General features: G+C 49.9%; 1 protein-coding gene across 7 annotated transcripts in view; it reads left to right on the top strand.

The window, feature by feature from the left end:
- MEF2D (myocyte enhancer factor 2D) overlaps positions 1-6,531 on the top strand; it is a 38,912-nt gene extending 32,381 nt beyond the window's left edge. For 5 of the 7 annotated variants that reach the window (XM_050754270.1, XM_050754256.1, XM_050754243.1 and 2 more), the window contains 3 exons: positions 927-1,167; positions 1,650-1,956; positions 2,291-2,473. In XM_050754270.1, the coding sequence (XP_050610227.1) occupies positions 927-1,167; positions 1,650-1,956; positions 2,291-2,302 (560 nt within the window). In that variant the 3' untranslated portion in view covers positions 2,303-2,473. Of the gene's footprint in view, positions 1-926; positions 1,168-1,649; positions 2,231-2,290 lie in introns of those variants that run through there. The other 2 variants (XM_050754263.1, XM_050754279.1) reach the window with 2 other exon arrangements.
- The last annotated feature ends 16,497 nt before the right edge of the window (positions 6,532-23,028 follow it).

Genomic DNA, 23,028 nt, shown 5'->3' with positions numbered 1-23,028 from the left:
TACAGACATGAGCCACTCGCCCAGCTGACTTTTTTTTTTTTTTTTTTAAGTTCAACACTATTTTTAAAAACCACCTTGGCCGGGCACGGTGGCTCACGCCTGTAATCCCAGCACTTTGGGAGGCCGAGGTGGGCAGATCACGAGGTCAGGAGATTGAGACCATCCTGGCTAACACGGTGAAATCCTGTCTCTACTAAAAATACAAAAAATTAGCCAGGCGTGGTGGCGGGCGCCTGTAGTCCCAGCTACTCAGGAGGCTGAGGCAGGAGAATGGCGTAAACCCGGGAGGCGGAGCTTGCAGTGAGCGGAGATGGTGCCACTGCACTCCAGCCTGGGGGACAGAACGAGACTCTGTCTCAAAAAAAAAAAAAAAAAAAAAAAAAAAACCACCTTGGTCAGACGCGGTGGCTCATGCCTGTAATCCCAGCACTTTGGGAGGCTGAGGTAGGTGGATCACTTGAGGTCAGGAATTTGAGACAAGCCTGGCCAGCATAGCGAAACCCCATCTCTACTAAAAATACAAAAATTAGCTGGGTGTGGTGGCATGTGCCTGAAATCCCAGCCATTTAGGAGGCTGAGGCAGGAGATTTGCTTGAACCTGGGAGCCAGAGGTTGTAGTGAGCCAAGATTGCACTGCTGCACTCCAGCCTGGGCAACAGAGTGAGACTCCATCTCAAAAAAACAAAACAAAAAACACATTTTTTTCATCCTGTTAAAACACAGCACCTCATGGTTATTATGACTTAGGTTTCTTTAACTCTGAGTACCATCTTCACTGAATTTTTGTGGTCTTCTTGAATTCTTTACATCTGTCATTACACACTCCCTGTCCCCTTATCCCCACCGTCTTCCTGGAGGCAGCTCCCTCATAGGAGCCTTTGTGCTCTCCCCAACTCCAGGTTCATCCTCACTTTTCCTCCATGCAGATTACCAGTTGACCAGTGCAGAGCTCTCCTCCTTACCAGCCTTCAGTTCGCCTGGGGGGCTGTCGCTAGGCAACGTCACCGCCTGGCAACAGCCACAGCAGCCCCAGCAGCCGCAGCAGCCACAGCCTCCACAGCAGCAGCCACCGCAGCCACAGCAGCCACAGCCACAGCAGCCTCAGCAGCCGCAACAGCCACCTCAGCAACAGTCTCACCTGGTCCCTGTATCTCTCAGCAACCTCATGTGAGTCCTAGGGAGACTCCATGTGAGTGTGTGGGAAGGGAGAATTGAGGAGTGGGAAGAGGAGGGGCCTCTTGGGAGCTGGGTTGCCTGCAGGGTTCTGGTGGACATCCTGTGAGGCTGTGCACTGCACAGTCTGTTAGACAACAGTGGCACCCCTGGGGTCTCTTGTATAGACCAAAGAGGCTCACCCTGAACCCCTTCTGAGAGCCAGCCCCAGGGTAGAGGGTGGGAGGTGGGGGGCCCTGGGTTGCAGAAGATGACATGGGATGGAAAGAGAACTAATATTTCTTATTTCCCTTCTCTTCCCTTCATTCGACCCTCTTCTGATCACTTTCCATCCAATTACCTCTCCCCAATACCCCATTCCCCACATTCTCATCCTCTGTTCTGTCTCACTTTCTGTCTGGTGTCCTATCCCTTGTTCTGTCACTCACCCCCTCTGTCTTTATCCCTTGTACCCCATTTCCACTGCCTGCCTCCAGCCCGGGCAGCCCCCTGCCCCACGTGGGTGCTGCCCTCACAGTCACCACCCACCCCCACATCAGCATCAAGTCAGAACCGGTGTCCCCAAGCCGTGAGCGCAGCCCTGCGCCTCCCCCTCCAGCTGTGTTCCCAGCTGCCCGCCCTGAGCCTGGTGATGGTCTCAGCAGCCCAGCCGGGGGATCCTATGAGACGGGGGACCGGGATGACGGACGGGGGGACTTCGGGCCCACACTGGGCCTGCTGCGCCCAGCCCCAGAGCCTGAGGCTGAGGGCTCAGCTGTGAAGAGGATGCGGCTCGATACCTGGGTACTGTAGCATCACCTCTCCTGTCTGCGTGTCTGCTACACCCAGGGACTGCCCCACGTGCCCCCTAACCTGTTTTATTTCCCACCCAAGAGGCCTTGTGGCCGGCTAGCCCTTCCGCCAGCCCTTCTAGGGCAGCACCAACACCCCTTCACCCCTGCCAAAGGCCCATCTTCTCCCTCCCTCCAGCATTAGTCCTTCTGCTCGATGACTTCCTCCCCTCACAGCTGGCCCTGCCACTAGAATCCTGGCCCTATGGGGAGAGGGGAGTGGGGGGTGCATACCCGTAGCCTGGGCCACCCCCTCACACCCCCTTCTCCATCTCCTCTCTTCACAGACATTAAAGTGACGATTCCCACTCCCCTCCTCTCAACCTCCCTGATGAAGAGTTGACAATCTCACCGCCTGCCCTTCCCTGCCCCGGGCTCCTCCCGCTCGACCCCCACTTCCTTTCTTGTGCTCCGTGTCCTGTTGACGGTTACATTTGTGTATAATTATTATATTATTATTATTATTATTATATTTTTTTTAATTTGGATTCTCGCTTTGGAGAGGGGGATGCTCTCATCCCCTCTTTCTGTACCCCCCACCATTTTCACTGGCTGGGGGGCTCTCTTTTTCGCGGGAAGGGGGGACACTTTGCACGTTGTACACATATGCTGCAGGAAGGGGGTGGGGGGCCCAGTAGGCCTTTGGGAAAGGACAGGTGCCGAGCCCTGCATGTGGAGCCCTCCCACCCCACCCCCAGATAGAGGGAAATAACCAAAAAACTACCAAACAACAGAAACCCACACTCTAGACTGAAACCCCAAAGTGGGCTTGATGGGTGGGTTTGTGTTTCAAGGGGAAAGTGAGGCAGAGGTTCTGAAAAGGGTCTCTGTTTTTGGGTTCATGTAGCCATAGGCACATGGAGCAGAAGACCTAAGCCTGGCCCCCAAATGCCCCTGCACACACACATGCCACACCTGTGCTGATTCTTGTGTGTGCTGCACCCCCAAGGTGTGTGGGTGCTGGCTGAGCTTTGGGCTGGGACGGCAGCCTGGGAATCTGAGGCTAGGGACAGGGGTTTGAGGTGGGGGCCTCTCTGGAAGCACATTTGGAGAGAAAGACAGAGAGCCATGAGGAGAGGGCTGAGGAGGGCAGAAGGGCTAGGCAGGGGGCAAATTGGGCCCCTCCCTTCCCCAGCTTTTCTCTAAGATATACAGTGCAATAGCTCCCCACCCCTCAGTTGACACCAGCCCTGTAAAGCTGGCCACAATGTGCAGGGAGAATGGGGAGAGGGTCTTCAGTGAGGTGGCTGGGGCGAGAGTCGGCCTGGACTTCCCTGGGGTGCTCCAGGCCAGAGCTGTTTCATCGGGGCGAGTGTGGTGAGGGGACGTCCTTGGCCTTGCACACACACTACCTGGGTGAGTGGGCACTGGGATGGTCTGTGGGGTGGGAGGTCCTACGGATGGGTCCGTAGAGGTCCCACCTCTCTCATTCCTCCTTGGCCCCTCTCCCTAGCTTCTCCTGTTAGCTCCTTCTGCTCCTGACCCCGCCTCCTTGCTCTTGGCGCCCCCATTGTCTCTGGCTACCTCCTTGTCCCACCACCTCCAGGCCGCATCCCACCTTCCCTCTTGGCTACTGTAATTGTAAATAGCGACCTTTGGAAAACGTTAGCGGTGTAACAGTCCAGGAAACTGTTTTTTGTTGTTGTTGTTGTATTGATATGAAATGAGATTCTATTTTTGTCAAAGTATATTGTAATAATAATGACTCAAACGGCCCGTACTGTACAGATGAGATTCTTCTGCTGTTGTTCTTGCTCCCCTCCCCTCCTCTGAGTCCGCCCCTCTCTGCTGCCTCCTCAGCGGGGCAGTGGGCAAGGGGCCCAGGGGCAGCCGAAGTACGGGGTCCTGAGACCTCAGGCAGGATCGGAGATCAAACCAGAGTGGGCAGGCTCCCAGCCTGCTCTCTAGGGTCACCCCCCGCCCTAAGGGGCCTGGCCTGGGGTGACGTATGCAGGCAGACTGTCTACCCCACTCCTTCACACAAGCCCAGCTCCTCTGCCCAAGGGGTGCGGTGCTCCCTTGGGGTTTCCTCCCAGTTGGAGAGTAGAGTTAGACAAGGCCCAGTTTTGTGTTAGCCGACCGTCTTTGCCCGCCTCTATGACCCAGCCTCTTGCAGTATTCCCATATTTGATGCAGGGAAGGAACCAGAAGCAGAGGGGCCTCTGTGCAGGTACACACGTGTACCTGAGTGTGTTCATGAGGGCATCTGGTGTTTATGTGTCTGAGTGTAACTTTGTATTTATGTGTGTGCACGTGTGTGTGTCTGGTTGCACGGGTGTACCTTTGTATTTATGTGTGTGTGTGGTTGCATGGGTGTGCCTCTGTGTGTCTCTGAGCCTGGCTGAGTGTGTATGCAAATCTATGACTGGAGCTCTAGGAGCATCTCTGAGTCTGAGTGTGCCTGGTGTGTGTTTACAAAGGGACAGTTGGCTGCTCCAGCTCCACAGCCCTGGGACCCCAACTCCCATCTTCCCTGCTCATTTCCCTGTGTTCACCCTCAGCTCTGACGCATTGAACTGCAGTTGGGGGGATGGGCAGTTAGCCCTCTGTGCTTCTCCCTGCAGCCCTACCTCTGCCAGGGCCTCTCCCTCCAGGGACCTCTGCTTCCACCCACATTTGTCCACTTAGTTGCCCATGCTTGACACACAGTTCCTGGAGTACCCTCTTTCTCCAACCCCAGACCTGCTTTCAGAGCAAAACTCAAGTCCCTCTTCCTCCGTGAAGCAAGCTTCTCCCTCAGCTGAGCAGTGATCTGTTCTTACTCTTTTTTTTTTTTTTTGAGACGGAGTCTCACTCTGTCCCCCAGGCTGGAGTGCAGTGGCGCGATCTCGGCTCACTGCAAGCTCCGCCTCCTGGGTTCAGGCCATTCTCCTGCCTCAGCCTCCCGAGTAGCTGGGACTACAGGCGCCCGCCACCACGCCCGGCTAAATTTTTTGTATTTTTAGTAGAGACGGGGTTTCACTGTGTTAGCCAGGATGGTCTCCATCTCCTGACCTCGTGATCTGCCCGCCTCGGCCTCCCAAAGCGCTGGGATTACAGGCTTGAGCCACCGCGCCCGGCCCCGTTCTTACTCTTAACCCCAATCCGCTGACTGGGTGGGGGCAGCACGTCCAGCCTTCCCACCTCCCCTGCAGGCTTCTAGAAGAAGTTTCAAAAACTGATGAGCCTCGATCCAGGGCTTGAAAGAAGCCAGGGTGTAATCTTGTTCATGCATGCATCCCCAGAGCCTCGCCCAGTGCCTGGTGCATAGTAGGCACTCAATCAATGCTGAATGGGTGAATGGTTGAATGATAGGTGCTGAATAAATGAATGACTGGCCTTCCCTTCTCAGGCTATTCCCACCATTAGTCTGCCCACCTTTCTAGACTAGGCTTGGCCACCATTAAACACGGGGTGGGGGTGAGGGCCCCTGCAGTTCACGGTGCAATATTCACCAGTTTTGCCCTCTGCCTCATAAAGGCAAACCTGGCTTTTGATTACCATGTGTGGATGTTTCTGTGTCCTTTCTTCTCTGTCCCTGGGGACAGGGTGGTCTGTGAATATGTGACATTTCTGCAGTTCAGTATCCGAAGGTTTCTCTTGGGGGTAGGGGCTCCTGGGCGGCCAGATGAATGGGTCCCTGGGAACCCAGACCTCAGATGGGGACTTAATGGCTTCTTTCTCTCAAGCCAAATTCGCCTCCACCCACTCCCTCTGAAGAACTGGGCATTTGCCAAAGTAACCACTGGAGTCATCTAATGGCCCTCCCCTCCCCAGGTTTCCCACAGCTTTCAGGGACAGTGGGCAAGAGGACCCCCCCACCACCACCTCAATGGAACACACCATCCTCCCCTCTCAACAGCACGCTCGGTGCAGCGAGACTGACCCCTGACCCCCTCCCAACCCTCCCCACCTTGGACAGGAAGGAAGTAATGCACCTTCTCTTGCTGATTATTTATTTGTTTGGAGAGACAGAAATGTAAAAGTGTATCTAGAAATATCTATATCTCTATATATTTTTAACTGACTCTTTGGAATCCCCTGGGGTGGGGTGAGGGGTAAGTTTAGGCTTTCGTGGAGGGGAGGAGACATGGAGCCTGGGAACTCCTTGTTCTCCCCTCTGCTGCCTCTCTCCACCCCTTAAAGCGGTTGGTAGAAGGAATGGCATTTGTATGGGGGGAGGGAGGCTGGAATGGAGACTCTGGATTCTCTCCTCTTCCCCATTCAAGTCCCAGAGGGAGGGAGGTGGTGAGGACGAGGAAGGGAGGGGCAGGACGGGCCATGGAGGTGCCCCGCCCCCACACCTGACAATCACCCACACTCCTGGGGCTCTTCCTGGCTCCTGGGGCAGGGCGAGTCCAAGTGTGAGGCTGTTGATTTGTTTTCAATATTTCTTTTCGTGCTGTATGGTGATGCTTTCTTAGTATTCTACACAATAAGAAAAGACAAAAGTCCTCGAGATTCTTATGAGTTTTGTTTGAAAACTCTTTCACTATATTTGTTGTAAAGAGGTTTACTATTAAAAGAAAAAGAATACACGTTTCTGATACTTCGGCGTGGGTTTTGGTTTCTTTGGTGCTGCGAGGATGGGAAGGAAGGACTGGTGTAGCCCCGTCAGGATGAGAGGCAGCGCTTCACCTCAGCAGGGAAGAATGGGGGGCGGCCTGCAGGGTGGGGCACTTCACAGGTCTCAGGTGGGGTTTTCAGGTGAGAATTTCTTCTAAGTGTTCTGTCAGAAGGAGGCAGCCCCAGGCCACACTAAAGAGGAGTTGCCCAGCTAGAAGCCTCTGGAGGGATTCTGGGACACAAAAACAGAAATGCCACCCAAGGTTGGGTTCAAATCAGGATGGTGTTGGGGGTGGGAGTGTGGCACGGTGAGGACCTTTGCCCGCTGAAAGCCTTCCTCAGCAGAGAGTTGCCTGGGCACTGTGTGAGGCACAGGCGGATTCCACCCTCGTGCTCCTCACAGCATGCTTCCCTCCAGCAGAGGAAGCTGCTATTGCCCTTTCGAAGTGCTTGAACTGTGCCAGGGAGCCTCTCTCTCCCCTCCTCACACACCCCACAGGACTACCCCACCCCACCCCGCCCCACCATGCCCTCCAGCCAGTGTGGCCTGCTCTTAAACGTGCCTCCTTGGCCGGGCACCGTGGCTCACGTCTGTAATGCCAGCACTTTGGGAGGCCTAGGCGGGTGGATCACCTGAGGTCGGGAGTTCGAGACCAGCCCGACCATCATGGAGAAACCCTGTCTCTACTAAAAATACAAAATTAGCCGAGCGTGGTAGCACATACCTATAATCCTAGCTACTAGGGAGGCTGAGGCAGGAGAATCGCTTGAAACTGGGAGGCGGAGGTTGCAGTGAGCTGAGATTGTGCCATTACACTCCAGCCTGGGCAACAACAGTGAAACTCTGTCTCAAAAAAAAAAAAAAAAAAAAAAAAAAAATGCCTCCTCATACCCAGCACAGCTGTGCCCTGGGGCAGATGCAGTGGCTGTAGAGGAAAGCAGCTGGAGGAAAGCAGATCCGGCTTGGCTTCCTCCAAACAGGCTGTGGCTGCTTCTCTGTACCTAGCCCAGGTGCTGCGGAGACAAACGTGGAGTGTGAGGGGCCATATACAATGGCAGAGACAGGCCTATGAACACCTAAAATCCATGAGGCATGGTTAAGGCTGTGGGTGCTACACATGCAGGCTGTTGTGGGAGCACACAGGAGTCAGGCTTCGTGCCTTGGCTTTCCTCATTTGCAAAATGCAGATGACCATCTCTACTGGTCCTGCTTCCCTCATAAGGTCATTGCAGTCTTCCCCTCACTTCTCCCTCAGTAGGGGCAGAGAGGAACGATGAGCTGAGCAGGAAGGGGTTAAGAGGATACCACCCTCCGGATGAGGCTCCCTGCTGGTTACCTGCTCCCCTGTAGCAGCTTCCAAGATGACCTCCAATGATCCCTGCCTGGTATTCATGCCCTTGTGTGGTCCCCTCCTTCAGCGAATCATGGTTGGTATGTGTGTCCAATTAAAAAAAGACAGAGTGATAGCATGTGACTTCCAAGGCTAAGTCATGGCTCCTACTCCCTCTCCCTCCCCCTCCCCTCTCCCTCCCCCTCCCCCTCCCTCCCCCTCCCCCTCCCTCTTCCTCCCCCTCCCCCTCCCTCTTCCTCTCTGTCTCCCCATCTCCTCATTTGCCCTGGGGAAAGCCAGATCCCATACTGTGGGACACTTAAGCAGCCCTATGGAAAGGCCCACATGGCAAACAACTGACGTCTCTTGCCAACCACCATCTGAGTGAGGTCATCCTCTCCTCTGTCCTTGTAGTTCCCAAAATTCTGCAGACGTTGGTACAGGTGAGAACTCACTGGTACAATGTACCCTGTAGCTCAGCCACAGCCATGAAGAGAGAACCAGTCTCTCCTGCACATCTGCCATTGGTTCCTCAGACCGGCCTGTGCCTCCTTCCTTATAGGCATCATTCCATGATGTCTTGGGTAGGCGTTAGTATTGCCCACACACATTTCCTGTTCTCTTCCCTTCCTGGACACACAAAAGGCTGTGCATCCCAGTCCCTGTATAGTCAAGTGGAGTTATTGGACTAGTTCTGGGCAGTAGCCTATAATAGGAAGTAATGTGTGTCCCTTCTGAAATGCAGCTAGTGCCTCATTCTCCAAACACTCTTTCCCTGTTGTGGGAATTGCAGAAGCACGTGTTGAGGAGGAGCGCTAGCAGATCAAAGCAGCCTAGACTGCTAAGCTGCCCTAAGGTTTTGTCCAGCACGAGTGGACTTTGTGTGAATAGAAAATAATTGTGTTTTGTTAAACTACAGTGATTTTGAGTACTGTGTCTGCCATATAACCTATCCTGACTGATACAGTATCCCTCTCACACTTGGACAACCTTGAAGCCTGATCTACTGTATACTCCTTGTTGGTGTGGCACAAGGATCTCTGAACTTGGCATAGTCCAGAACTAACATTCAACTCCTAGTTCTGCCACTTACCAGCTGTGTGGTCTTGGGTAGTCACATTCTCCTTAAGCCTCTGTTTCTATAAAACAGAGCTAATAGCTGCTTGTTTTCTCTCACCCCCCACCTTCTCCCTCTCCAATTCATCCTCCCCATCTTTGGGTCAGCTCTGATAATCTAACATGTCATGGTTCTCCACTGCCCACCATCTAAAGTCCTAACTCCGTGGCCTTGCTCCCAAGGCCTTCAAAGAGCCAGCACAACCTCTTTTCCAGGGTTAGTCTGTATGGCTCCCTCTGTATCCCTTGGACTCTAGGCAGACCAGACAGCCCTATCAGTTCCCTTACAGATCCGTTGTGGTATGGCCCACGCCATAATCTGTCTGAAATCCAACAAACATCAAGCACCTATACTTTGTGAAACCTTGTGTTAGGCACTGGGGACATAGGAATGAGATAGCTCCTGCCTCTAGGCAATTCACAGTCTAATGGCCACAAGAGACAAGTGAACCAACAGTTTATACTTGAGTCTGTGTTAAATGTCACATAGAAAGAATGTAAGTGGGCTTTTGGGATCAGAGATGTGGTACACCCAAATCCAAACTAATGAAAATGAGAGGAGGCTTCTTAGAGGAGGTGCTTGAGCTGGATTTTGAAGACATATAGGAGTCGCCTGGGCAAATGAGAGTAAGGAAGACATTCCTTATAGCAGGAATAACACATAAGGTATGGAGAGACTATGGTGGCTTCAGGAAATCAAATACGGTGATGCAGGTCAAAGGAACAGCACATAGAACCGAAGAGGTGGGCAGAGGCCCCATTATAAAGGGCCTTGATTGCCAAGACTTGGACTTTATTTTGCAGAAGATGTTTGGTCATCAAAAGATTTTAAGTAGAGGAGGGATTTGACCAAACTTGCATTTCAGAAAGCTCCTGCCAGTAAAAGTTGCCCTCTGACAGTAATGCTGAAAATCAACTGGAAAGGAATGCCGCATTGGAGGCAAGTGGCCTGTCAGGATCCTCTACAAGTAGAAATAGTGAGAGCCTACACCCAAGGAAGGCGTAGACAGAAGGATGGAGAAAATATGAGTTTTGTAGATACTGAAGAGAACACTTACTACTGCTACTAGTCAAAGACATGAAAATAGATGAACTTACTTGGTTTGGGTAAGAAGAGGTCTAGCAAAAAACTGCTCTGCCACGCCTATTTCTATCTTTGAAACCCTTCCTATCTTTAAGGTTTTACTCCTACAATTTTCCCATCATGAAACTTTTCCTGATTTCTCTCCCTCCCCTGTCCCGCCTAGCTGGCTGTGGTATCCTCCAATGAAGTGTCTTAGGAATCTGCCCCCCGCCTTTTTTTTTTTTTTTTTTTTTTTTTTTTTTGAGACAGAGTCTCTGTCACCCAGGCTGCAGTGCAGTGGCGTGATCTCAGCTCACTGCAAGCTCCGCCTCGCAGGTTCAAGCGATTCCCCTACCTCAGCCTGCCAAGTAGCTGGGACTACAGGCGCCCGCCACCACGCCCGGCTGATTTTTTGTATTTTTAGTAAAGACAGGGTTTCACCGTGTTAGCCAGGATGGTCTCGACGTCTTGACCTCGTGATACGCCCACCTCGGCCTCCCAAAGTGCTGGGATTACAGGCGTGAGCCACTGCGCCCAGCCAGGAATCTGCCCCTTCTTTATAGCACCTACCTCATTTTACCTGGAAATGTAGGTACCAGTTTCTGTTTTTTCTCTACAGCCGTACTGAAGCTCCTTTTAAAAATGTACTGCTGGCCAGGCATGGTGGCTCACACCTGTAATCCCAGCACTTTGGGAGGCCAAGGCAGGTGGATTACCTGAGGTCAGAGTTCAAGACCAGCCTGGCTAACATGGTGAAACCCCATCTCTACTAAATATACAAAAATTAGGCCGGGCGCAGTGGCTCAAGCCTGTAATCCCAGCACTTCGGGAAGCCAAGCTGGGCAGGAGTTTGAGACCAGCCTGACCAACAAGGTGAAACCCCATCTCTATTAAAAATACAAAAAGTTAGCTGGGTGTGGTGGCACCTGTAGTCCCAGCTACTCGGGAGGCTGAGGTAGGGGAATCGCTTGAACCTGGGAGGCAGAGGTTGCAGTGAGCTGAGATCATGCCACTGCACTCCAGCCTGGGCAGCAGAGCAAGACTCCTTCTCAAACAAAAAACCAGGTGTGGTGGTATGCACCTGTAATCCCAGCTACTCGGGAGGCTGAGGCAGGAGAATTGCTCGAACTCGGCAGGTGGAGGGTGCAGTGAGCCGAGATCGTGCCACTGCACACCAGCATGGGTGACAGAGCAAGACTCTGTCTTGGGGGGAAAAGAAAAGAAAAAATGCACTGCCTTGTCCATGTTTGTATCTGGCCCTATGCCTGGCACACAGCATGTGTTCAGTGGGGCTAAAATGAAATAATGCATGTGAAAGTGCACTCTGTAAACTGTGGAGAGTACTACAAACCCTATAGATTTTTTAAAATAATACTCAAGAGCATATAACTTTTTGCAGCTTCTCCTCTACTTTTCAGCTGCAAGATCAGCTCCTGAAGCAGCACAGATCATTAGGGTCCCAGTTTCCTGGACTCAGATATGGGTCCACAGAAGAATTAGCACCCACTAGGCTCCTGTACCCAGAGGCAGGCGGCTCTTGGTAGGCGGGAGGCAAAGGGTGGTATTTGTTCCAGCCAAGAAGGCCAGACTGCCAGACTACTTCTCTGTAGCTCATCTTCTTCTGACTCACACCCCTGAGTCCCATGGGCTGAGTAACTTTTCCAGCCTTGTGATTGTGGAAACTTGTTTCAGAACAGCGGATGTGAAAGGGACACTTGGGCGACCCCACCCCAGGTTCCAGAATGGCTCGATTCTACTGGAGCCAATACCCAGGCTGAAGTGCAGTGGCACGATCTCGGCTCACTGCAACCTCCACCTCCTGAGTTCAAGTGATTCTCCTGCCTCAGCCTCCTGAGTAGCTAGGCTTACCGGCAGGCGCCACCACACTTGGCTAATTTTTCTGTTTTTAGTAGAGATGGGGTTTCACCATATTGGTCAGGCTGGTCTCGAACTCCTGACCTCGTGATCCGCCCGCCTCAGCCTCCCAAAGTGTTGGGATGACAGGCGTGAGCCACCGCGCCCGGCACTCTGTTTGCAGTCTTAAATCACTGTGTCACTGCCCAAAGTCCATTCCCCTGCCCTATTTCACAGTTGGTAAACCAGAGGCCCAAGAGGAAAAGGAGGCACTAGGAAGCTCCTATAGCCTCCCGCTCTTCTCCCAGCTAGGTCTAGTTCAGATCAGCCTGGAGGGGGCTCAGGATTTAGTGCTTCCAGTCGGACTGATTTACGTTTGACAATGCTCCCGCCCCCCTCCCCGTCACCCTCTCCACCCTGCCACCTTTGCTTTGTACTTGCTGCCAATTGTTTACAGCTCCAAGGGCTTCGCTCGGGCAGTTTGTTTGGTCTCATAAAGTGCGGTCCCCGCCTTCGCAGGGGAGAGTCACTCCTATTTACTGCGCATCAGCCGCCACGTGCCCCATAAAAGCTGGTGACGACGACGCCGGCCGGAGCTGGGAGGAGAGGGACCCCGCCTACGGGAAGGTCACGAGCCCGCCAGGTCCCGCCCTCACGTGACCTGAGGGGAACGTCCTCGCCTGTGTCACTACCCTCGGCGGAGAGCGAAGGCTGGCGCCGGCCGAGGCATCCAATCCCTGCCCTGCCAGCTATAGCCGGGAGGGGAGGAGGGAGCGGTTCCGGGTTCAGAAAGAGAAAATATCCATCTAAGGCGAAGGGGTAGAAGGGAGGTCGAGGGAAGGCAATAAAGTCACTTGTTTAATCTCCTCTACGCTGTAAACTCCCCGAAGGGAGAAATCACCATATTCCTATGTGTATGGCACACAGGAGACGCTCAGTAAATGGCTGACTGGCAACTGGTCCTCGGACCCCGCTCGGATGCAGCGCCAGTCCCGCCGCCCTACGTAGCAGCCCCTTCTCCCCTCTCCCGCGGCGTCCTCCCGGCTGTGACAAGGCAAATGAGGCAATGGTTCGGCCAACCAACGCTTCCAAGCCTGCGGCCCGCGGCCGGGAAGGCGCCTCAATCCGCTTGTCCAACACTGCAGTGGGTGCGGACAAAGACCCCAGTCCACTCTCCGAGCCCCTGCCGATGGGCGGGAAGCGGAGCCTCAGCCTCACTCCGCTGGCTCTGCCAGTGACAGACGGAATCATCAGCCAACTGCACCCGAGCAGGACGCATGCGCACCCAGAAGATGTAGCCCTAGATGGGGAAAAACCGAGCTGAGAGAGCCAATTTTGGCTGGGTCTCTCAAGGTCTTCCCGGAGAGGGTGCGCATGCGTAAATCTAGCACCTCCTCTAAATCTAAAGCCCTGCTCAGTTCGAGGGGGGACAGCGCCCTCTGTCCTCCTGGCCGTTTTCCTGAACTCCTAACCTCAGTCAACACCGCCTTGGGACCTGGCGCTGCCTGGGAGATCCAGAAGAAAGGAAGCATCTTGGCCCCTGCCTCGGGGGCGACACGACCGTCCCCAAACACAGCGAGTCACTGGCCTGGGTCTTTGTGCAGTGACCCCTCTAGGAGCCGGGGACCAAGGATGGCACGAACATTGATTTGAGGAGGATGCTTCGCAGTTTACGAAGCATGTTATATCCATTGTCTCAGAAGTTCCTCACCAAAAAAAAAAAAAAAAAAAAAAAAAAAAAAAAAAAGTTGTCAAGAAGCTGATGCTCAGGAAGGTGAAGGGGACGAGTCCAGGGACACTGCCTGTCAAGATGAAATCCTGGAACCCAGGCGACCCAACTCCCCATTCAATGCTCTTTGTTTTTATTTTGTTTTTTGAGACAGGGTCTTGCTCTATCGCCCAGGCTGGAGTGCAGTGGCGTGATCTCGACTCACTACAACCCCCACCTCCCGGGTTCAAGCGATTCTCCTGCCTCAGCCTCTCGAGTAGCTGGGACTACGGCGCCCGCCGCCACGCCCGGCTAAGTTTTTGTATTTTTAGTAGAGACAGGGTGTCACCGTGTTAGCCAGGCTGGTCTGATCTCCTGACCTCAGGTGATCCGCCCGCCTCGGCCTCCCAAAGTACTGGGATTACAGGCGTGAGCCATTGCTCCTGGCCCCATTCAGTGCTCTTTTACCGTGATAAGCAGTTTCCTTGCTCTCCAGGAGCTTGTGTTTAGTTGGCCTAACAGCATATAAGATCAAGGAAAAGGCGGTTTCAGTCTTTTAAAATTTTTTTTTAATAGACAATGAGTGCTAGAGGCGTTCAGAAACGGGACAGGCCACTTTGTGCTCCTGTGATCTGAAGGCAGCGTGAAGATGAGGCTTGGAAAATGGGTACAAAGTACATAATTGGAGTGGATCAATCTTAGGAATAGGCCAGGCTCACTGATTCACACCTGTAGTCCCAACACTCTGTGAGGCCAGGGCGGGAAGATCACCTGAGCCCAGGAGTTCCAAAACAAGCAAAATTAAGCAATATAGGGTTTACTTATATATGATAAAACTTTGGGAAAAGCAAGGAATGATAAGCACAAAATGTATTAATAGTTACTGTAGAGAGATTGGGGATGGGAGGAGAAAAAACATACAGGTGGATGCCATTGGTAATGGTGCAGTTTTTGGGATAAATGGTAGATTTATGGGTATTCATCTAATTATGTATATAACACATATATCCATTATAATTATTCTTTTGTATGTATAAAATGTAATTTAAAAGATGATAATGGAATCACAGCCTCCCACCCCAGTACATTACACAGTTGAAGAGAGGGAAAGCCAGCCAGGCATGGTGGTTTACGCCGGTAATCCCAGCACTTTGGGAGGCCGAGGTAGGTGGATCACTTGAGTCCAGGAGTTCGAGACCAGCCTGGGCAACATGGTGAAACCCCGTCTCTACTAGAGATTACAAAATTAGCCGGGCGTGGTGGTGTGCACCTGTAGTCCCAGCTACTTGGGAGGTTGAGGTGGGATGATCGCTCGAACCCAGGAGGTCTAGGCTGTAGTGAGCCGAGATTACACCACTACACTCCAGCCTGGGGGACAGAGCAAAATCCTGTCTTCAATCAAAAAAAAAAAAAGAGGAGGGTGCGGGGAGGGGGGTGGAAAGACTTATATGTATTGTAGTTGGTTAAAGAGCATTTCTACATACTTTATACTTTATACCAGGTGATTCTCACAAGAAGGATTCAATAATCTGCATGTTAGAGATGAAGAGACTCAACTGAAAGTTACTTAAGGCCAATGGGGACCCTGTGCAGCTATATATACCCAGTGTCCCAAGCACTGTGTCTGGCACATTAATAAACATGTTTCATAGGCGAGTGACAGAACCTTGTAGTTACCTTGGTGTCTGCTAGAGAAATGAGCTGCCTCTGAAGGTAGGGAGTGCCCTGCACAGCAGCTGGCTGACCACTGTCAGGATCAGAAGTCATATAGAAACAATTCTGTCTTCAGCTGAAGTTTGGATATAGATAACCTCTAAGGTTCTTTTCAACTATAAGGCTCTATGAGTCTTTCAGAGGCTGAAGGCAAAACCATATTAAGATAATAAGTCTGTCCACTTCCACTGGGGTCGTAGAAGTGGTTGCCAAATAAAGGCCTAGATGAAAAGACTTTTTTTTTTTTTTTTTTTTTTTTTTTGAGACGGTCTCACTTTGTCACCCAGGCTGGAGTGCAGCAGGCATGATCATTGCTCACTGCATCCTTGAACTCCAGGGCTTGAGTGATCCTCCCTCCTCAGCCTCCCAATAGTAGCTGAGACTACAGGTGCACACCACTGTATCTGGCTAATTTTTAAATTTTGTAGAACAAAGTCTTGTCATGTTCCCCAGGCTGGTCTTGGACTCTTGGTTTCAAGTGATCCTCCCTCCTAGACCTCCCAAAGTGTTGGGATTACAGGCATGAGCCACTGCACCTCACCCCCAAAAACATTTGGAAGGACAAGTTAACAGGACTTATTGCCAAAATAGATATGAAGTATGTTGTTATGGTTATGTATATTATTGCATGTTGTGTGTGGTCACAGGAGTTTTGATCCACTGTAACTGGAAGAAATGCCTAATGGGCAATTAACAACATAGGATAGTGCTCAAGAGAGATAAGGGGTGATATGTCACACTGAGATATGAGGGAAAGAGCACTGGAGTTGGAGTTAGGAGACCTGATTTCTAGACCTAACCTTGTCTTTAATTAACAGTGTCATCTTGGAAAAATCCCTTCATTTGCCTAAGTCTATTCCCTCATATACTAAAGATATATACACACAATGATAGCTATAAGGAAGAATGTGCCCATCCCCTTCTTAAGATCCTACTCATCTAGTTAAAAAAACAGATATCCAGTATTAAAACTTGGCTTCCGTGGTGAAACTCCATCCCTACTAAAATATAAAAAATTAGTCGGGCATGGTGGCGGGCGCCTGTAGTCCCAGCTACTTGGGAGGCTGAGGCAGGGGAATCACTTGAACCCAGAAGGCAGAGGTTGCAGTGAGCCAAGATGGTACCACTGCATTCCAGCCTGGCAAGAGAGCGAGAGTCCGTCTCAAAAATGAAATAAAATAAAATAAAATAAGAAATTTTGCTTCCCTCTGTTGTCCCATATTATGTTCGTTTTTCCATTATAGGACTTACCACATTTTACATTGTATGCATGTCTGTCTGCTCCAACAGAAGTGGCTTTTTTGAAGGAAGGAATTCTACCTTGTTCAACTTTATATTCCCCCACAGTGCCTTGCAGAAAGTAGGAGCCCAGTAAATGTGTATTGAATTGCTCAGAATTGTGTGGTGAGGTAGAAAGTATTGCTTAATCTCTCCGAGACCTCAATTTCCTTATTTGTAAATTAAGCTGCTGGTTAATTTCTAAAGTTCTTTTGAGTTACAGAATTCTGTTACCCGACAAGGTTTCACAGATTGAGAAGATTGAATTATTTGATTTCTAAATTCCCTTTCAACTTCAATATTAAATGATTTTATAATACTGAGTTTCAAGTGATCTACATGGAAGTTGAACAAGTTATCAGAGGAAAAACATGTGCAAAAAGACTGAGAACAGAAGTAACATCTAGCTATCCAATACGAGAGAGAGAGAAGCCACTGAAAATAACATGGAAGAGTCAGTCTGAAAAGCAGGGGAGATAATAATAGAAGGAGTGACGGAATCAGATGCCTAGAGGACTACCATGCAAATGAGTGAAGTGATCCAGTGGTAAGCATTAGGGAGTTGTGGAGACTGGAGAGGCCACGGCCCATCTAAAGTCAGCTGTGTCATGTTATCGATGTGAGTGTTGCCACATCTTCCGGGTTTTTGTTTGTTTGTTATTGTTGTTTTTGTTTTTTGGTTTTTTGACACAGACTGGCTGTCACCAGGCTGGAGTACAGTGGCATGATCTCGCCTCACTGCAACCTTCGCCTTCTGGGTTCAAGCAATTCTCCTGCTCAGCCTCCCGAGCAGCTGGGATTACAGGCGCACACCACCACACCTGGCTAATTTTTGTATTTTTAGTAGAGACGGGGTTTCACCATGTTGGCCGGGCTGATCTCAAACTCCTAGTCTCAGACGATCCGCCCACCTTGGCTTCCCAAAGTGCTGGGATTACAGACATGAGCCACCATCCCTGGCCTAGTTTTTAAGAAGCTGGTAATACAGATTTTTATTTGAAATCTCATTGTTTGTAAGTGTTAGCAACAAGTTCAGTTTACTTTACAATTCTGTGCAGGTCAAAACAAAAACAAAAAGAAAAACACATCATTAGGCCAAATATTTGGGCCACCTATCCATAACCTCTCCAATATAGTACCAAAGGAGGAACTCTTTTTCACCGTCAAATCATACATGCTTAAGTATGATGTTAGTGGAAGAGCTCCCTCTCTCTCTTCATAGCAGCTCTGTGATATGCATCCCAACCCTTCCTGGTACTTCCAGGACTTTGCCCCGTTGATTATCTCCTCACTCTCCTCTGTTTTCAACTTCTCCTTGTCTACTTGCACCTTCTCTTCATTCTAAGAACATGTTGAAGTCTCTCCACATTCTGAAAACTCACTGCTCCATTGTCCTATAGCCACTTACAGGCATTTTCTAGAAAGTTCTTTCTTTTTTTCTCTTCTCCAACAAATTTCTTGACAACATCAATTACATTTGCTATTTCCTCTCCCTCTCTTCCCACTGTAAGTTGGCTTTACTCCTCAACTCACAGAGTTTGCATCTACCACTTCAGCCTTTCTCAACAGGGCAAAGATCTCTGCTGTGAAATTCATTGACACTGCCCAACTAGGTTAAAACTTCTCACACTCAGATATTAAGTATTATATATTTTTTATTTTAGCACCTAAGAGATGTTCAGTCAGTGTTTATTGAACCAAAGGGGAACCAGTACATGTTTATTGAACCAAAATGGAAAGAGTTTTCAAGAAAGAAGAATGGTCAACGTCATCAAATTTGCAGAAAGATCAAAGACTGTGGTGGCCAAATGAAACCCACTGGATTTTAAGATAAGGAGATTACTAGTAACTTTTGAGGGTGCAGTTTCAGTTTAGGGAGTTGGTTGACATTGCCGTGGTTTATAAGGAAGATGGCTGTGGAGCGAGTGTAAACCATGCATTGGAGAAGTTTGGCACTATAGGGAGGAAACAGCAGGAAATATTGGAGACAATCATGCCAGTTAGAGTTCTCAGGATTGAGAAAATCCTGGCATATTTGTAAGTAAAGGAGACAAAACTAGTGGCATAGGAGATGCTGAAAATGTTTGATAAAGAGAACACCGCAGAGCACACCAGCAGAGGTGATGGGAGACAATTGAGAAGTTAGCGGATTCAAGGAATTGGTTGGCCTTTACAAGGAGGTGAGAAGTCACCTCTGAATTAGGCAGAAGGGTTAAAGGCATGAGTCATAATTATACACAGACCCTTGAGTGAGGAAAGGTGATGGAGGAGAGCTCCTGCGCATTTTATCAATAAAGTGGAAACAAGGTCACATGTTTCCAGTAGTCGGCTGGGGTGGTAGAACTATAGATTGCTAGAAGTCTCAGAGACTATTCTTTGCAGGCTCTACTCCCTTTGCCCACCTTGTAAATAGCATTGTTTCCTTGCTGAGGATGGGGGGAGGCGGTCTGTCTTTGACTGCCCTCTCTTCTTTTTTTTTTTTAAATTATACTTTAAGTTCTAGGGTACATGTGCACAATGTGCAGGTTTGTTACGTATGTATACATGTGCCATGTTGGTGTGCTGCACCCATCAACTTGTCAGCACCCATCAACTCATCATTTACATCAGGTATAACTCCCAATGCCATCCCTCCCCCAACTCCCCTCCCCACAACAGGCCCTGGTGTGTGATGTTCCCCTTCCCGTGTCCAAGTGATCTCATTGTTCAATTTCCACCTATGAGTGAGACCATGCGGTGTTTGGTTTTCTGTTCTTGCGATAGTTTGCTGAGAATGACGGTTTCCAGCTGCATCCATGTCCCTACAAAGGACACGAACTCATTGTTTTTTATGGCTGCATAGTATTCCATGGTGTGTATGTGCCACATTTTCTTAATCCAGTCTGTCACTCCTTTTCAGGGCAGTATCATCTACTCCTTAGTTTTAAGCAACCCCTAGAGGCTGATGGCTCCTAATCTACGTCTATAGCTGAAATCTCTCTCGAGCTTCAGACCTATGTGTGCAGCCATGCTTGTGGCATATCCCTAGGATATTCCACAGGTTAAACCTAATAGGAACCCTTTATTTTCAGCACCGACACTGCTAATTTCTCCTAAATTCTTTGTCTTAGCTAATGGTCACACTACCTCCCCAGCTGCTCAAGCCAGATACCTCTCTCTCTCCTTCCCTCCCTCTCTCTAAATATGTGTGTGCATGTATCTGTGTATGTACACAGGTAGGTATTTAAAAGAATAGGAACATATTTATATTTTATGTATTATATTATGTTTTCTTTTACACTTACTAATGTCATGATCATTTGATCATGCCAATAAATACTTTTCTACATTTTTAGTGCCTGGTAAGTATTATCTTCTAACCATGTACTGTATTCTACTGCCTTGGTTTTTTTTTTTTTTTTTTTTTTTTTTTTTTTTTGAGACGGAGTCTCGCTCTGTCGCCCAGGCTGGAGTGCAGTGGCGCGATCTCGGCTCACTGCAAGCTCCGCCTCCCGGGTTCACGCCATTCTCCTGCCTCAGCCTCCCGAGTAGCTGGGACTACAGGCGCCCACAACCGCGCCCGGCTAATTTTTTGTATTTTTAGTAGAGACGGGGTTTCACCGTGGTCTCGATCTCCTGACCTTGTGATCCGCCCGCCTCGGCCTCCCAAAGCGCTGGGATTACAGGCGTGAGCCACCGCGCCCAGCCTCTACTGCCTTGTTGAAAATTTGTTTGTTTCCTCTTTTTTTTTTTTTTTTTTTTGGCTATTAGGAATAGTACTGAGTGAGTCTAGGTGTGGTGGCCCATGCCTGTAATCCCAACACTTTGGGAGGCTGAGGTGGAAGGATTATATAATCCCAAGAGTAAGACCAGCCTGGGTAACATAAGGAGACCCTGTCTCTACAAAAAATAAAACAATTAGCCAAGAGTGGTAGAGAATGCCTGTGATCCCACTTACTTAGGAGGCTGAGGTGAGAGGATCATATGAGCCTGGGAGGTCAAGGCTTCAGTGAACCATGATCGCACAACTGTACTTCAGCCTGGGCAAGAGAGTGAGACTCTGTTTCAAATAAATAGAGAGCACTGAACATATCTGTACATATATTTTACTTCCTTAGATTGAATACTTAGAACTGCAAATGGAGGGCCATGAAGTACACACATTTGAAAATATATATATATATATATATATTTTTTTTTTTTTTTTTGAGAAAAAATTTTTTTTTTTTGAGACGGAGTCTCGCTCTGTCACCCAGGCTGGAGTGCAGTGGCACGATCTCGGCTCACTGCAAGCTCTGCCTTTCGGGTTCATGCCCTTCTCCTGCCTCAGCCTCCCCAGTAGCTGGGACTACAGGTGCCTGCCACCACGCCAGGCTAATTTTTTTGTATTTTTAGTAGAGACGGGGTTTCACCATGTTAGCCAGGGTGGTCTCGATCTCCTGACCTCGTGATCCGCCCGCCTCGGCCTCCCAAAGTGCTGGGATTACAGGCATGAGCCACTGCGCCCAGCCCCCTGAAAATATTTTAATACATTTTGCCAAACTGGCCTTCCAGAAAAATTATACCAGCAGTATATGATAACATCCTTGCCAATATGGATGTTATCATTTTTAATTTTTGCCATTGTAGTAGATTATATCTGACCCTCCAACTCTCAGCCACACCTTTTCCCTAAATCCTTCATCATTCCTTTCCAAGTACCCTCACAACTCCCCTGGGACACATAACTTAATTGAAAGGCAGAGAGGAGGGACCAATTTCCCATAAGGATAATTCCCAATCTTCTCCACTTTCCTCTAACCCCACTGTTGCTGCTCTTGTTCATAGAGGTTTCTAGGCCAACCTGCGCAAGCTTCCAAAATAATTTTTTTGTGTGTGATGGAGTCTCACTCTGTCGCCCAGGCTGGAGTGCAGTGGCTGCTCACTGCAAGCTCCGTCCCCCAGATTCATGCCATTCTTCTGCCTCAGCCTCCCGAGTAGCTGGTACTACAGGGGCCCGCCACCACGCCTGGCTAATTTTTTTGTATTTTTAGTAGAGACGGGGTTTCACCGTGTTTGCCAGGATGGTCTCGATCTCCTGACCTCGTGATCCGTCTGCCTCGGCCTCCTAAAGTGCTGGGATTACAGGTGTGAGCCACCGCGCCTGGCCCCAAAATAATTTTTTTGTAACTCTTTAGTATCTTCCTCTAACTCCCTCTCTTCCTAAATTCCTGTCTCTGAGAGATTATCTTCCCCCTCCTTGTTGAGAGTGACCTTTCAAAAGCACTTTGTCGGCCAGGCGCGGTGGCTCAAGCCTGTAATCCCAGCACTTTGGGAGGCCGAGACGGGTAGATCACGAGGTCAGGAGATCGAGACCATCCTGGCTAACACGGTGAAACCCCGTCTCTACTAAAAAATACAAAAAAACTAGCCGGGCGAGGTGGTGGGCGCCTGTAGTCCCAGCTACTCGGGAGGCTGAGGCAGGAGAATGGCGTGAACCCGGGAGGCGGAGCTTGCAGTGAGCTGAGATCCGGCCACTACACTCCAGCCTGGGCGACAGAGCAAGACTCCGTCTCAAAAAAAAAAAAAAAAAAAGCACTTTGTCCTTCTTTCCTCCCCTAACCTTTGCGTTTGTGTTATGCCATTGCTGCCTCCCATTAATAGAGTATTAATTTCTTCCCTCTGCCAAAAACATATTTAAATCTCTTCTATGCAAGAAAAAAGAAAAAGAATTCCATTATCCTCTAACTACCACATTCTTTTCTCCTTCCTTCACCGTCAATTTTTTTTGAGATGGAGTCTTGCTCTGTTGCCCAGGCTGGGGCGCAGTGGTGCAATCTTGTCTCACTGCAAGCTCCACCTCCTAGGTTCGAGCGATTCTCCTGCCTCAGCCCCTGGAGTAGCTGGGATTACAGGTGCCTGCCACCACGCCTGGCTAATTTTTTTATATTTTTAGTAGAGATGGGGTTTCACCATGTTGGCCAGGCTGGTCTCGAACTCCTGACCTCAGGTGATCTGCCCACCTCAGCCTCCCAAAGTGTTGAGATTCAGGCGTGAGCCACCACGCCCAGCCACCATCAAACTTTAGAGTGCTGAGAAGTGTCTATTGACTCTCATGTACCTCTCAACATCTTGAATTCTGGGGTCCAGCTCCTTACTCCTGAAATTACAGTCTTCAGGGTCCCAGGCAACTTTAAAGCCCTATCAAAAGCCTTGTTCTTCACCTCGTGGTAGTGTGGGGTGCAGGTCACTGCCCTCCCTCCTGAGGCTGTCTTCTCCTGGCTGCATGGTTCGCCCTCTCCTGATTCTCCTCTCTTAGTGGCGGCTGGGATCCTGCAGTCCTGCAGGCCATGTTCATGAGTCTCAACTGTAACTCTCCTAGCTCTTCCTTCCCTCTGGGTTTTCTCACCTGATCCTGTGGCTTCAGTTTTCTCCTTTATCTTGCTGATTCATAGCCCA

This window comes from Macaca thibetana, chromosome 1 (genome assembly GCF_024542745.1).
Source record: "Macaca thibetana thibetana isolate TM-01 chromosome 1, ASM2454274v1, whole genome shotgun sequence".
NCBI lineage: Eukaryota > Metazoa > Chordata > Mammalia > Primates > Cercopithecidae > Macaca > Macaca thibetana.
The sequence above is the reverse complement of the archived record's forward strand: the minus strand, read 5'-3'. Positions and strand labels throughout refer to the sequence as shown.